The sequence below is a fragment of the Ochotona curzoniae genome, unplaced genomic scaffold, assembly GCF_017591425.1.
Source record: "Ochotona curzoniae isolate NIBS_2020 unplaced genomic scaffold, NIBS_Ocur_1.0 scaffold_3835, whole genome shotgun sequence".
Classification (NCBI taxonomy): Eukaryota; Metazoa; Chordata; class Mammalia; order Lagomorpha; family Ochotonidae; genus Ochotona; species Ochotona curzoniae.
In genome coordinates this window covers 11228625-11242669 of record NW_024467114.1, presented here as the reverse complement: position 1 = coordinate 11242669, position 14045 = coordinate 11228625, and the positions used below count along the sequence as shown (strand labels likewise).

Below are 14045 nucleotides of genomic sequence, written 5' to 3'. Positions count from 1 at the left end.
ATCTCACAAACAAAAAAGCCAGTATTTTCACACAGCCAGACCTCGCGGGTGATGAGGGACGCAGACACGGTACACAATAGGTGTCCCTGTCTGTTGTCTGCGGCTTCTGCTGCCTTTGATGTCTGCAGAGGAGGAGGGCGGCCGGCAGCACGCTGCCCACAGAGCACACGGCGGCGTGGCCAGACCCGCGTCGGACGATAAGCATCTAGTGCTGGTGCCTTGGAGTCTCACTTCCTCCCCACGTGACTCCCAAGGAGCAGTTTGATCCTCAGCTCCTGTTGGCACATCGGGCTGTGGCTGCGCTGTGAGGTTTCCCGGCATCACCGCCCTCTTCCCTCCCCATGCATGGGCTTCCCTCAACTCTCTGCCGGAAATGTGACTCTTCCTCATCACCGTCCTCTTCCTCCCTGCTGAGAACTCATTCTGTTCTCCTAAAAGATGCGTTGCAGTATATACCTCTACTCCCCAACGAAAGATGGACTCCCAGTGAAACTGTTCAATACGTCTTGACAATAGCATGCTGGACTTTGTACCATTGTCTGTATCTACCATGTCAGGGTACACTTAAATAGCAGAATGATGGACTTGTGACTGATTTTCTGTAGTAATAATATAGGGGACATCAGTGGGGGAAAGGAGGATGGAGACAGGACAATCTGCGCCTATGGTACTGTTTCCTAAACAGTAAAAAGTTAAAAAAACAAAAGAATGAGTGTGACTCCTTCCTGGGTGCAATGTGAATAACGTTTTTACCAGTGTTAATAAAGATGCATAAGACAACACTTGATTTCTAAAAAGTATATTACAAGAGGACAGTGTTGTAGGCAGCCAGTTTGGCACCACTCAGGACCCCCGAGACCCATGGCAGAGGGCCTGGGGTGAAGTCCTGCTTCTGGTCCAGCTCCTTGCCTCCATACACACTGCAAGGCAGCAGGGAGAGACTCAAGTTCTGGGGCCCCAGCTACCCACGTGGCAGACCCCAAGGGAATCCTTAGCCCCTGCTGTTGTGGGCATTTAAGGAGTGAAACCATCAGATGGGGTACCGCTCTTGCTAGCTGTCTCCGTTCCCTTCTCTCTCCTGCTCTGCTCTTCAGACATCTGTTTCAAGATCACATGTGGAACACGGGAAGCTGCCCTGTGAAAACCTGAGGAAGGCTGGGCCTGGAGGGCACTGCTTTGAGGCACCGGGCGCTGACTGGCACCCTAGGACTGTTGTTGGAAAATCCCCATTGTGCTGCTGCCCGTGGCGACACGTGGGCAGATGCTCAAGCAGGGAAGGTACAGGGCTGCCCGCTTCAGCATCTGCAGTGGGCAAGCCCCACGGGCCATCCCGACTGCAGCCAGATGGGAGAACGAGAGCAAAGCCAGCGTGCTGGCCACTGCGCGTCGCCGTGGGTTTGGCCACCATAGCGAGTGAAATAGAGTGACGGTTGCTGGGGTCTCCTCTGTCCCCTCCCACTGACAGCACCTTTGGAGGGAGGCCATGTCGCGCTTGTGGTCCATTTGTCACAAGGGCCGGTGGTGGCTGATGTTTCTCCTTTTCCCTTGGTAGCTGCAACCTCACCCCCTTCTGAGCTTTCGGATACCAGCTCACTGACCAACCCTGGCCCGGCAGTGTCTTTCTCAGCAATTCTTTGCATTTCACCTTTTTCTTCAGAGCAGAGAGGATGATTGGTTTGTTTTTCATTTTCATCAGGGGAGCTCTGGTCCTAAACACCCTGAGCACAGCCCTTTGGTTGGGTTATTTTTCACCCACTCTACCACCGAGTCCCCTAGGGCCAGAACGGGCTCAGAAGTTCCTGCCAAGGGATCATCAACGATGTGGAGCAAAGCCTGGCCAGCAGAGTGGCCGTGTGTGATGCCGGCCACCCTAGCGTCTGCGTGTGCCGCCCGCTACTCTACTTTGTGCCTGGGGGCTCTCGTGGAAGCCCAGTCAGGTTGCTTCTGCGGGGGTTGTCACCGTGGAGAAAGGAAAGTGCAGGTGTAAGGTCATTCCTCTGGGACAGTTGGCAGGACTGTCACCTGTTCTAACGTGCAGAAAGGAAATGACTATGAAGAATAAGTATTTCCAGATTGAACGAATCATGTTGGTCAAAACACAACACCTATTTCATTTAGTATGTAACTTCCCTTTTTTGTTTTTGTCAGCGTTTTTATGTAGCTCACAAGAAGTTCTATACAAGTAGTATCTTCTTCTTCATAGAAGTAGCTCATAGTTTATATTGAAAGAAAATAAACTATATGGTGGGGGGGGGAGAGGAAAATGTAGCCATTTCTAATCCTATCACCTCCAAAGCCTCATTTTAGTGTCTGTCTTCTCTGCAGAGGCTGTCTGGGTCAGAGAAAGTTGTGCCCTTTATATTTTCCACTGCGTGGGCTGTTGGAAGTATGGGCTCTTGGGACGTCGCAGGCTATGTAGAACATGTTTCCTCCATGTTTATATCGGCTGCCCCGCATCTCAGCACAGGGACACGCTCCCATTCATTTAGTCCATCACTCACCATGGGGTGTTGATGTTGTTTCTGATTCTTCCTTCCGGCTGTCACACGCAGTTGAGAGCTCTGCTGAAGGCTGGCTTTATTCAGTGCAGGCTGCTCCCTGAGGGTGCCAGGGAGAGGAGGAGGTGCCACGTGTCCGCTGATGTGACGTGGATTCCTATCGTGCCTGTTGCCATGGTGGGGCCCAGTGAAACTGTAAGGTGTCAGCACCCACGCCTGTGGCGACATCACTGTGGAACAAACATTGCCAACCAACTGTGCCGCCTACTAACCTGACTCTCAATGAATGATACAAAACTTCAGTGTATTTGTGACAAGGTGTACAAGTTGAAATACAGTAAGAATGAGTATGCTTGTTTATAATAAATGCAGGCTTAGCTTCAAAACAGCTGGCTTGGAAATTTCCACCAGAGTGCACTTTGAAGATTGCAATGGTGAAATAACTTTCCAAGTTGGGTCGTTAATTGAGCTAATGCGTATATTTTTTTCTCTTTCTATCTATCTGTCTTAAAAAAAAAAAAGAGCAGTTCTACTCACAGGCAATCTTTAAAGAATATTTTAAGGAGATGTAATTCTGCAGAGTGATGTTGGATAGTTAACCTTTTATTAAGGAAAAAAAATGTTTTTGTCTTCGTGCCCCTGATCTTCGGCAGTTTTTGGATCAGCTCGAGAGATGCGACACTCGGGGACCCCCGTGCTCCGTACCTTCAGGGTCTGCTCCGTGTCCGTCTCTGCACCCTGACTGCCTTGGTGCCTGCCCTTGGTTCCCTGTAGCAGGTGGCCTCTGGTGGGGCCAGCGGTCATCTGTGTCTCACATGTTTTCCCTCACACTAAGGAGGTAGGGATTCTTCTCCCAGAAATTCCAAAGCAGCAGCAGTCCTGTGATGCCAGCTCAGAGCATGCATTCATTTTGCTGGGCATGGCGAGGCCTGACACCGCCATGGTCCCTGCACTGAGATGACCGAGCTTAATGGGGGGCATTGCATCTGCCTTGATCATAAACTGTTCCTTTTAATTTTAAAAAAAAGATTATTTTATTTTTATTGGAAAGTCAGATATACAGAGAAGAAAAGAAACAGAGAGGAAGATCATCTGTCTGATGATTCACTTCCCAAGTGGCCACAATGGCTGGAGCTGAGCTGATCCAAAGCAAGGAGCCAGGAGCTTTTTCTGGAGCTCCCATGCCAGTACAGGGTTCCAAGACTTTGGGCTGTCCTTGACCACTTTTCCAGGCCAGAACCAGGGAGCTGGGTGGGTGGGAAGCGAGACCGCCAGGATTAGAACTGGCACCCAAATAGGATCACAGCCTGTGCAAGTTGAGAACTTTAGTCACTAGGCTATCATGGCAGGCCCAATACTAAACCCTTTCTCCTTCTCTTTAGGCAGGTGGCTCGCAGGTGATTTTCACAAATCCCTTAGAAATCGTCAAGATCCGCCTGCAAGTGGCTGGAGAAATCACCACGGGTCCCCGTGTGAGCGCGCTCTCTGTGCTGCGAGACCTGGGTTTCTTTGGCATCTACAAGGTAATCTTTTTTTTCTTTATCCCTAAGATCATTGATTTGATGAATTTCTTATCTGCTTTAACTAGTACCAATTCATCAGCATGAAAATAATTTTTTACACTAAATAATCTTTATGCTAATAGAAGGGGATGTCCCTCCGACATGCCAAAAAAAAGTGGCCCCTGGATTGACAAACCCAGGATGGCTCTGAAGGGAGCAGTCATTCAGCACAGTGCTTGGCCCCAGCATTGGTGACAGCTCCATTTGGGCATGCTGCTGGCACACACCGCAGCTCCTGGTGCCATTCTCCAGGAAGGATGGATGCTGGGACCCTGGAACATCATCTTTCAGGACGTGCACTGAGCTCCGTTCACGGAGAAGCCCAGACCAGGCCCAGGTTTCATCCTCTGAGCCCCAGCCATACTTTCTGAATCTATGCTTGGTCTTCACTGTTATAAATCTTAACCAGTTTTCACTTAGCAAATGACTGCAAAATCAAACTTTTAGAGAGTTCTTGAAATGTGTTACACTCCTACTCAAGGCTGAAATGGAATTATTAGAAACGTCTGCATCTAGTTCCAGCCTTGTGGCTGTGTCAAACTTAAGATGTTGTTTGTTTTTTAATGAGATGATTCCAAAAGTGACTCACTATGACAGTTTGGATAAGTGAACCTTCAAGGAAATAAGGGGAAAGTCAAATCTCTGTGTTTCATTTATTCATACAGAAATACACAAAATCAAATTAGGTTGGTAGTACTTTTCTTTCTATTTGCATGTATCAAGAAATAGTTTACTCACATTTTTTATGTAAATTTTATGTTAGCATCCTGATCCACTGTTTGGGGTCATTGATCTCCAGCTCATGGGACTACAATGCCTGCCTCAAGAGGAGACACATTTGTTCTGTGCTGTTCTGTCCTGTGAATTGCATCTCAGACTGTACCATTAAGACACTTGCTCTCTGCTTTTTCTGGTACCCACTTCATCCGAGTGAATGTAATTAGTCCCCATTTGTAGCCCCTTTCCATTTGGCTTTGTAGAATGAACTTCACTGCTGAGTTGGTGAGACCAATCCGCAGGAATTCTTTCTGACTGCAGGTGACCTTGGTGAGGCTTAGGGACTGTGGTTGTTTCGGGGGAACGTCTTACCGTCCCGGTTGGCCTGTTATAAGGTCTCGTGATCTGAGGCTTTCATCTCATGTGAGGTTAATATGTGGCGGAGAGAGGAGGGACCTTGCCTTAGTTATTTAGGTATGTGTGATGTATAGGAGTAACCAGGCAGATTTCCTTTTTTTTTTTTAAGATTTATTTATTTTTATTGGAAAGGCAGATATACAGAGAGCAAAAACAGATACAAAAACAGATTTTTCGTCCGACGGTTCATTCCCCAAGCAGTTGCAATGGCTGGAGCAGAGACAGTCTGAAGCCAGGAACCTCTTCCAGTTCTCCCACATGGGTGCAGGGTCTCGAAGCTTTGGGCCATCCTCCACTGCTTTCCCATGCGCCAAGCAGGGAGCTGGATGGGAAGTGGAGCTGCCGGGATTAGAACCGGCACCCATATAGGATGCTGGCACGTTCAAGGCGAGGACCTTAGCCATTACACTATCACACCGGACCCTACCAGGCAGATTTCTTAAAAAAAAATCTTCCTTCAGGTGCTCAGTCTGTGTCAGTGCAGGGAAAGACAGCATTCTCCAGCAGTTCTGTAAGAAACACTGTGGCCATGAAGTGTAGCCATCACCAGTCTGAATTGAAAGCATCTTCTTTTCTAAATTTCATGGTCCCTGCTGTCTATAACATTGTGCAGCAGGTTGCACTTTGACAGGGTGCCAGGCAGGCTTCTAGCCGGTTGCCCTGCCGAGGCAATGACTGTTCTCAAAATGCCCAATGCCCAGGTGGATCACAGGGCAGGCTTGCTTGCTGATGCAGAAGCAGAGCCTGTTGGCTTCAATGGCACCGACACAGACTGGCGCTCAGGACTTTCCATCTTCACGTTGCTTCGTGATCTTTAATGCTTCATGGAAGTTGCTGGCATTGTGGTCTACAGCTTGGGGAGGACAGGACTACCAGGCATGGCCTTGGAGCTGAAGGCCAGGCTCAGAAGTTTCTTGTTTTCACTTCTACACTAAAATTGCTTCCGTGCCACATGAGCTGAGAAGTCTGCTTGGTTATCAGTCTAGTCGTCCCGTGGAGTTCGGAGGCATTGATGCTACCTTGCAGGCTGTTTCCACTGGGTGGTTCATTATCAAATGACGTCACCCACGCCTTGAGCTTCTGGAGTCCCTAGCCAGAGGGTGATCTTCCTGCCAGCATCCACAGCACCCGTGTTGTCAGAGGCTTGGGTGGGGACCTCCTGCAAGGGAGCTGGGAATCCTTCCAGACCCCTGCTGTGTTCGGCCTTGGCGAGCCAGTTTCCATCCTCAGGAGGCTCTTTTGTCAAAGCCCCTCTCAACCTCCCCTGGTCAGAAACCATTTCAGCAGATTAAGACCCACCATTTTAGGAAATGGTGTCGTTTGATGTGTTTCTGTCTCATGCCTTTTAGCAATAAAGCTTTCCTATTTGGGGGAAGGAAATGCGAATGACCAAGAATGACCTAATACTACCTTGAAACCTCAGCAACTCCTCCAGGAGGGTCTTTACAAAGACTGTGGCCATCCTGCCTCTCCGGGGCCTGGTCCTTTGTTTGCTGTGGTTAACATGACAAAGCAGGCTCAAGAGGAGGTGCTTGGTTGGCTCTGTCTGTATGTTTAGGCCTGCGGAGCTTAAAGCAGACTCACCTAACCTAAATCAGACTCAGCTAAGTTAGCCCTCTTCCTTCTGAATTGACTTGCAAAATACCTAGGGATTCCCTGACTACTTGGTAAATGGCAATTAGAATACTTGCTTTAGAAGTACATTTGCAACTGAAAAAAGTAGATGAGATAAACATAGCACATTCCTGAAATTAGGGAGAGTTTAGAGCAAACCCCGTTGCTGTATAAACACAGCCTCCCCCCACTCCAGTGATAGTATTGGGGTAGATTAAATAAGACCTGTTTGAGCTTCAATTGTAGGTAAGAAAATAGATGTGCAACTTCGTGGTCCTCATGAATATTTGCTGTAGCACTTCCTCTGGGTAACCCTTTCATTTTGGCTTAAGCTTTTGGATTATAAAACAAGTTAAATAAATTTTGTTATGGAAAATGTGTCCTTTTCCACGCGAGGCTTCAGAACTTCAGCAAAGGGGCTTGTCTTAAACTTGCTGTTTAGCTCTGAATGGCAGGGCAGCTAACATGAGCCGAAGGATGCTGCGCCAGGGAGCCAGGGGACAGTGTATGACTCATCTAACACAAACGGGAAGCACTGCCAGGTAGGCCTCACCAAGCTAAGCTGCTGGGGACAGGTGTGCAGCTCTGCAGTGGCAAAGCAAGTGCTGGCCATGAATGTGGGCTCTGCCATCTCTCCCCCAGGCAGAGGTGTTTTTTTTTGTTTGTTTTGTTTTGTTTTGTTTGTCCCACCGTGTTTGACAGGGTATTCAAATAGATCTCTCGTTCGTGTTGGTTAATAGTGTGTATTCACCTGCCTCTCTGCCGTGCGTGTCAGCGAGTCCCGGGGGCTATTATCCACGAATTCAGGAAGCAGGTAATGATATGTCAGTGCGTGCCTGTCGGGTCTGCTAGTTATCTCAGAGGAATGGTGTTAGGTATTTTTTTTCTTTTAGTTCTAAAAGAAAAACAAGCTTATGTTACAAAACAAGATACAAATAGTTCCAAAGGGTCTATGAAAGAAAATGAAAGTCTTTCTCCTCTACCATTGTCCTCATCAAAGAATAGCCACAGCTTGAGTTATTTTTTTTTAAAATACATCTATATAAAAAGAAATCTTCCCACTCAGTATGTTTTAAGCACTGATTGATTGATTGACTTATTTGAGTGACAGAGGGTTGGGGGGTTGGGGAAGGAGAGAAAGAGAAGAAAACTCCATCCTGTGATTCACACTGAACTTGGTCGCTGTAGTCAGGACCAGGAGCTTCTTCCGGGTCTCCCATGTGGGTGCAGCAGCCCAAGCACCTGAGCCATCCTCTTCTGCCTTGTCAGGTATGTTGACAGGGAGCTGGAGCAGAAGTGGAGCACCTGGGCACAGGCCAGAATCCAAGCTCCATGCCAAGAGGTAGCTTAACCCGCTGTACCACAGTGTAGATCCCCCCACTCAGTCCATATTTACCTTTTCTGTCTCATGCGCACTTTCTCTCTTCTTTCTGTTACAAATATGTGTATATGTATGTTTACATATCATATTTATCACTAATGTCAGTCATTACCAATATCAGTATTATATGTATATATAGCAGATTGTTTCTAAATACATATATCTTAAAGATTTCTTCATTTAATAGCTAAGTACAGCTTTTTGGAAGGGATTTTCTCACTGTTTCCTTATTTGTATTTTGGTTATTTGTTGCTTGGCCACCTTTGGAGCCACGGCATGATGCACATCCCAGTGTGTGTGTGTAAATGGATGCGAAGCGTCATTTCCTGTCCATGTGTGCTTTTCTGTGTTAAGAGATTTCACCAGATTCCACCAATGTGCCAGTTCACCCTGTAACATACAAGCACTCACAGGAAAAGGAGTCCTTGATCTGTAAGCCTGCGTACTCCTGGCTCAAGGGAGGAAGCCATGCATCCTACTGTGGGGAACGCCTTGCTAGCTTTCTAACACAGAGGAGCTGGTCACAGTTATACAACGGCCCTTCCATTCTTTCCCTTCCAAGGTCACCCACACCTCCCCCAAAGCCTGTTCAAGTCTTTATTTATTTGAAAGTCAAGAGTTACAGAGAGAGGGTGAGAGATCTTCTACCTGCTGATTCACTCCCCCAGTTGGTTACAACACTTTGCTGAGCCATACTGAAGCTTCCTGCAGGCCTTCCACTTGAATAGTGGGGCCCAAGTACATGGACTGTCTTATCACTGCCCTTCTCAGGCACATGAGCAGGGAGCTAGATCGCAAGTGGACCAGCTGGGATTTGAACTGATGCCCATATGGGATGTAGTCATCACAGATCGTAGCTAAGCTTGCTATATGACATCCACCATAGTAACATGTTGAATTGTAAATCAGGCTAATTCTCTCTGCACATTTTTCTTAAGACTTGACCATGTGCCTAGCACTGCTGTAGCATTCAGGAGGTGGTTGTGGAAAGCCAAGCTCCAGCCCACTGTTTGATGCTGTGGGGATGTCAGCCTTGTAGGAGACAGAAATTTGAGTCAGGAGCTGCTGAGAGCCTCGTAGGAGGCAAGGCTAGGGCATAAAGAGGGCCCATGCCAGGGTTTGATGTATTGTCTTCTGATTGGTCATCTCCACCTGAATGAGTCTGCGGTGACTATTCTTGGTGGGAACTATTGGCGCCATCTAGGGACTTTCCGCCTGCCCCAGGTACTGCAGGCTAACAGAGGCGAGCCCAACTACTCAGCTGAACCTGTCCTGGCTGCCCTCCCTCTGCCACTGCTCCCTGCTGGCTAGGCTACCTTCCCAGACTCAGTGCACTGTCCCACCTGCTGTTCCATCTGCCTGAGGCTCTTCCCTGGAGACTCAGTTAAACCCCTGCCTCCTCACAGAGAAACTCTGCAAGCAGTGGGCTCTTTCTCCATCTCCAGCTACTATCTTAATGAATGTGTGTACACGCATACGTGTGGCTCCGTCTCCTTTATATAGAGCTCCTGTTGGTGGTAGGGCCTGGCCTTGCTCACCGCTGTTCACAGTAGTTGGTAACACATGAGTGGACACTGGATAAATATGTGTCAAGCAGATAAGTGCAGAATGAAATCCAGGGTGTCCAAACCATAAACAGGAATATCAGCAGAGGAAGTGAGTCTGTAGGCAACAGCCAACAAGGACCTTGGACTTGGAGCAGTCACATGTAAAGGACATGGCCAAGGGGAGGAGAGGAGAGCACGTACTAGATTCCGAGGCTTCCTCTCCCCAGGTGAGCTCTGCCCTGGATGCTGAAGATGCACAGATAAACCAGTCAGATCTGCTTACATGGCAGGTAGCTCGGCGGTAGGTCCTTGGACTATCATGCTGTGGGGCAGCAGTTGTAAGGAAGGTAGGTGTGATCCACAGCTTTGTGTTGGAGGGAAGATGACTTGGCTTCCATTGCGTGAATGCAAGGAGGGCATAGGCTAGAGGTGGTGGCGATACTGACCCTAGGCTGGGGCAGTGGAAATGGCAAGGAGGATGTAATTAAAGGATGTCTAGGGTTGGTTTCATGGAATTTAGGAAAAGTAGTAAAAAGTAGAAAGAAAAGGTAGATGAAGGATGTGTGGCTTGAGTACCTGCAAGGATGGGGGTGATGACCAAGGCTTTAGGACTCAGAATATTTGAGAACCTGTGAGGCACCTTCAAAAGCTGTCTGCTGTCCTGTATACTGAGGAGTAGAGGCCCGGAAGTCTTAGGGAATTCAGCCAGGTGGCCCAGGTGGGCAAGGGCAGGATAAAGAATGAGGCTAAGGGCTCGGTGGGATACCCTAGTGACTAAAGTTCTCACCTTGCCTGCACCGGGATCCCACATGGATCCCACATGGACACTGGTTCATGTCCCTGCTGCTCCACTTCTCATCCAGCTCCCTGCTTGTGGCCTGGGAAAGCAATGGAGGATGGCCCAGAGCCTTGGGATGCTATGCCCATGTGGGAGACCCAGAAGAAGCTCCTGGCTCCTGGCTCCTGGCTTTGGATTAGCTCAGCTCTGGCCATTGCAGTCACTTGGGGAGTGAACCAGTGGATGGAAGATCTTTTCTCTGTATCTCCTTCTCTCTGTGTATCCGCCTTTCCAATTTAAAAAAAAAAGGGGGGGGGGAGGCAAAGTTTCATGACCTCTGTTCTGCATGTTTCTGACTTGGTGGTTTTGATCAGAAGATGCTAAAACCTTGCAGAAGATGATCCTGTGGATGGTGTTTGAGTAAGTAAGCCCCCCAAGCTGCTAAAAAAAGCCAGTGAAGGCACTGAGAGATTGCCCACTGGTAGGTGGCACAGAGCAGTGGGGGTGGAGAAGACAGCAATCAGCAGAGAGCAGGGAAGGGCAGCATTATGGAAGCTGTGAAGGAAAGAGAACAGGTGAGCAGGATTGGGTGTGGCAGAGACCAACGAAGGAAGGCTAAGAAATGGTCTTTAAAGATGAAAATCAATGGTTGTCTTTGACACATCACTTCAGGTCTCCCGTGGGTAGCAAGGATGCAACTCCTGGGCCTTCACTTGCTGCCACCTAGAGTGCATACTGGAAGGAAGCTAGAATCAACAGCAGAGCCAGGACTCAAACTCTTAACTCTGTTACAGGATGGGTTTTGTCCCAAGCAGGGTCTACCCCACTGTGCCAATCACTGGCCCCATTGGGCAGGGAAATGGAAAGAGAGGTTGAGAGATTGTAGTTGAATTTTTACAGGGAGAATCATACCTGCGGTTGGACAGAGGAGAAGGAGTCCCTGAAGATGGAAGAGTTTGAAGCATGTAGAGATGCCCATAACAAATATGGTGGCAGGACCTGGAGGCAAGAGGAATGGAGTCCCAGCCTAGGGCTGGGTGTGCATTCCTCAGCCCGCTAGAGCTCTTACCCAGCTCTCGCTCAGCTGAGCCTGAACCTATTAAGTCACTGACTGCTCCTTCTGACCCAGGAGACTGATACTGTTTCTTCCCAAGTTCCAAGTTACAGTTAGGAAAAGCAAACTTGGCAAGTTTCAGCAATTCATCCAAGGTCACAAACCCCACAGGTGGGTAAATAGTGAGGCTGGGTGTCGGACTAGGCCCAATCCTGCCCCGTCACAGAAAGAAAGGTTGTGGTGAAGATGTGGATATACTGGAGTCTTTGTGCGTGACAATATGAAATGTTTCAGTCCTTGTGGCAAACTGTATGGAGACTCCTGAGAAACGGTAAAGCAGAGATGGCCAGGGATCCAGAAATCTCCTTGCCGGGTCCATGTGTCCTCTCTGAAGAACCTCCGAGAGGAAAGATCGAGAGACCGTGGCATTTCATATGGTGGAGTCATATTTGGACCATATAACAGGGAAGGAGATCTCGCTGATTTTAACCTGGAGGACACTGGGCTCGGTGAGGTGAAGCACCTGCTGCCAAGCGGATATTGCATGCTTCCGCTATGTGAGGCATCCAGCGTGTGTCCCGTTTCTGTATTGCAGTTGAGGACTGAGTCTTACCTTCAGCATGCTTGTGCCAGAAGTTAAAACACAGAAAACTGTGCCTTACTGAAAGCTTTTTGATTATTCCTATCAAAGCGATCTGCCGTCAAACATGTATGTCTGATGGTTTGTCTCACTCAAGGATGTTTAGGCATTGAAGGAACAAGTGTCAGCCACCTCAGAGGACCACAATGTTGTGGGTGTTTGAATAGTATTATAAATCACATAGCAGTGACATACTCTGCACATATTCATGCTCCAGCTGCTCCACTTCCCATTCACCCCCTGCTATGATCTAGGAAAGCAGCCGATGAAGGCCCAAAGCCTTGGAACCTGCATCCACGTGTGAAACCCAGAAGTTCCCAATTTTACAATTGGCCTTGGATTGGGTCAGCTCCAGGCACGGTAGTCAGCAGATGAATCAGCAGATGGAAGATTTTTCTGTTTCTCCTTTCCTCTGTGAGTCTGTGTTTAGAAAAAAAAAGATAAATCTTTTAAAACAACAGCAAGAAAGTAAATGTTAGATGACCTAATAGGTACAAGTATACAAGAAAACCAGGAGAGAGAAGAGCTGAGCATTTTCTGGAAGCCATGACAGCTGTTAGTCCACAGCTTCAAGAGGTGCAGCAGGATGGGGAATTGGGGCACAGCACAGTAAACTTACTTAGGACGTCCACACCCCATACCAGAGGCCACTGCTCATCCCAGCTGCTCCAGCTCTGCCGAGCCTCCTGCCGCTGCGTCCTGAGGGGCAGCAGGCGGCAGATGATGGCTCAAGGCCTTGAGTCTGTTCCATCCATGTGGGAGGCTCTGGTCTCTGACCTGGCCTGTCCCTGCTTATTGCAGGCAATTGGGGAATGAAACAAGAGATGGAAGATCTCTCTCTCCCCTCAACCCTGTGTATGTGTCTGCCTTTCAAGTAGATGGAAATAAATAAATATTAAAATAAAATAAAAAGAGGCACTTCTGTAACCAGAGTAGGTTTAGTCCACTCACCTAAGGGGCAAGGGTAGGGTCCAGCCAACACACCAGTTAGGGACAAGGGTTATGAAAAGCCAGAGGAAACTGAGTGTTGTCATCAGCGTGCAGGAAAAAAACCCTTCCAGCCTAGAATTCCTTACACTATAAAAAAGGTTTTCAGGAAGTGGGGTAAAACAAAAACTTTTTAGTTCAACAAAACTTGTCTTTAAGAAATCATGCCACAGGTAGAACCTTAACAAAGGAGATTCCACAATATACTTCAGGTAGAAGAAAAGTGATTCCAGGTGGAGACATACAGAGATGAAGATCAAAGAAAGTGGTAAATGTTTAGTCTAAGGAGTATTACCTTAACTTAAATGCCAATACATTTATAATAGTAATTATAGGCGCTTAATGTTTCTTAAGCTAGAATCAAAATGCATCATCATAAAATGGGATTTACTTTTAAAGTACGTGTTGTGTAGAGGAGGAGGTGCACATGGAAGCTTCCGGAGTCAACTCTTAGAATAGAAATAGATGTTCAGCTTCCTACCAGGTAATTGTAAAAGTAGGGGGGTACAGGATGGAGACATGAAAACTTGAGGGGTTGGAGCTGTAGTACCATGATAAAAACCACTGCATGCAGTCCAGGATCCCATATGGATGCTGGTTCGAGTCCCAGTTGCTTCATTTCCAATCCAGCTCCCCCATGATAACCTGAGAAAGCAGCAGAAGATGGCCCATGTGTTGGATACCTTCACCCACATGGGAGCCTGAACATGTGATAGCTCCTGGCTGTGGACCAGCCCAGCTCTTGTCTTTCTGGCCACTTGAAAAGCAAACCAGTAGATGGATGAGCTCACACATGCTCTCTCTTTCTCTCAGTAATTCTGCCTTTTAAACAAATTGGAGGAAGGAAGGA

At 47.9% G+C, this 14045-nt stretch overlaps 1 protein-coding gene across 2 annotated transcripts in view; it reads left to right on the top strand.

The window, feature by feature from the left end:
- Positions 1–14045, top strand: part of SLC25A13 (solute carrier family 25 member 13) — a 137209-nt gene that overhangs the window by 109771 nt on the left and 13393 nt on the right. For both annotated transcript variants that reach the window (XM_040964485.1, XM_040964486.1), the window contains one exon: positions 3881–4021. In XM_040964485.1, the coding sequence (XP_040820419.1) occupies positions 3881–4021 (141 nt within the window). The remainder of the gene's footprint in view (positions 1–3880; positions 4022–14045) is intronic.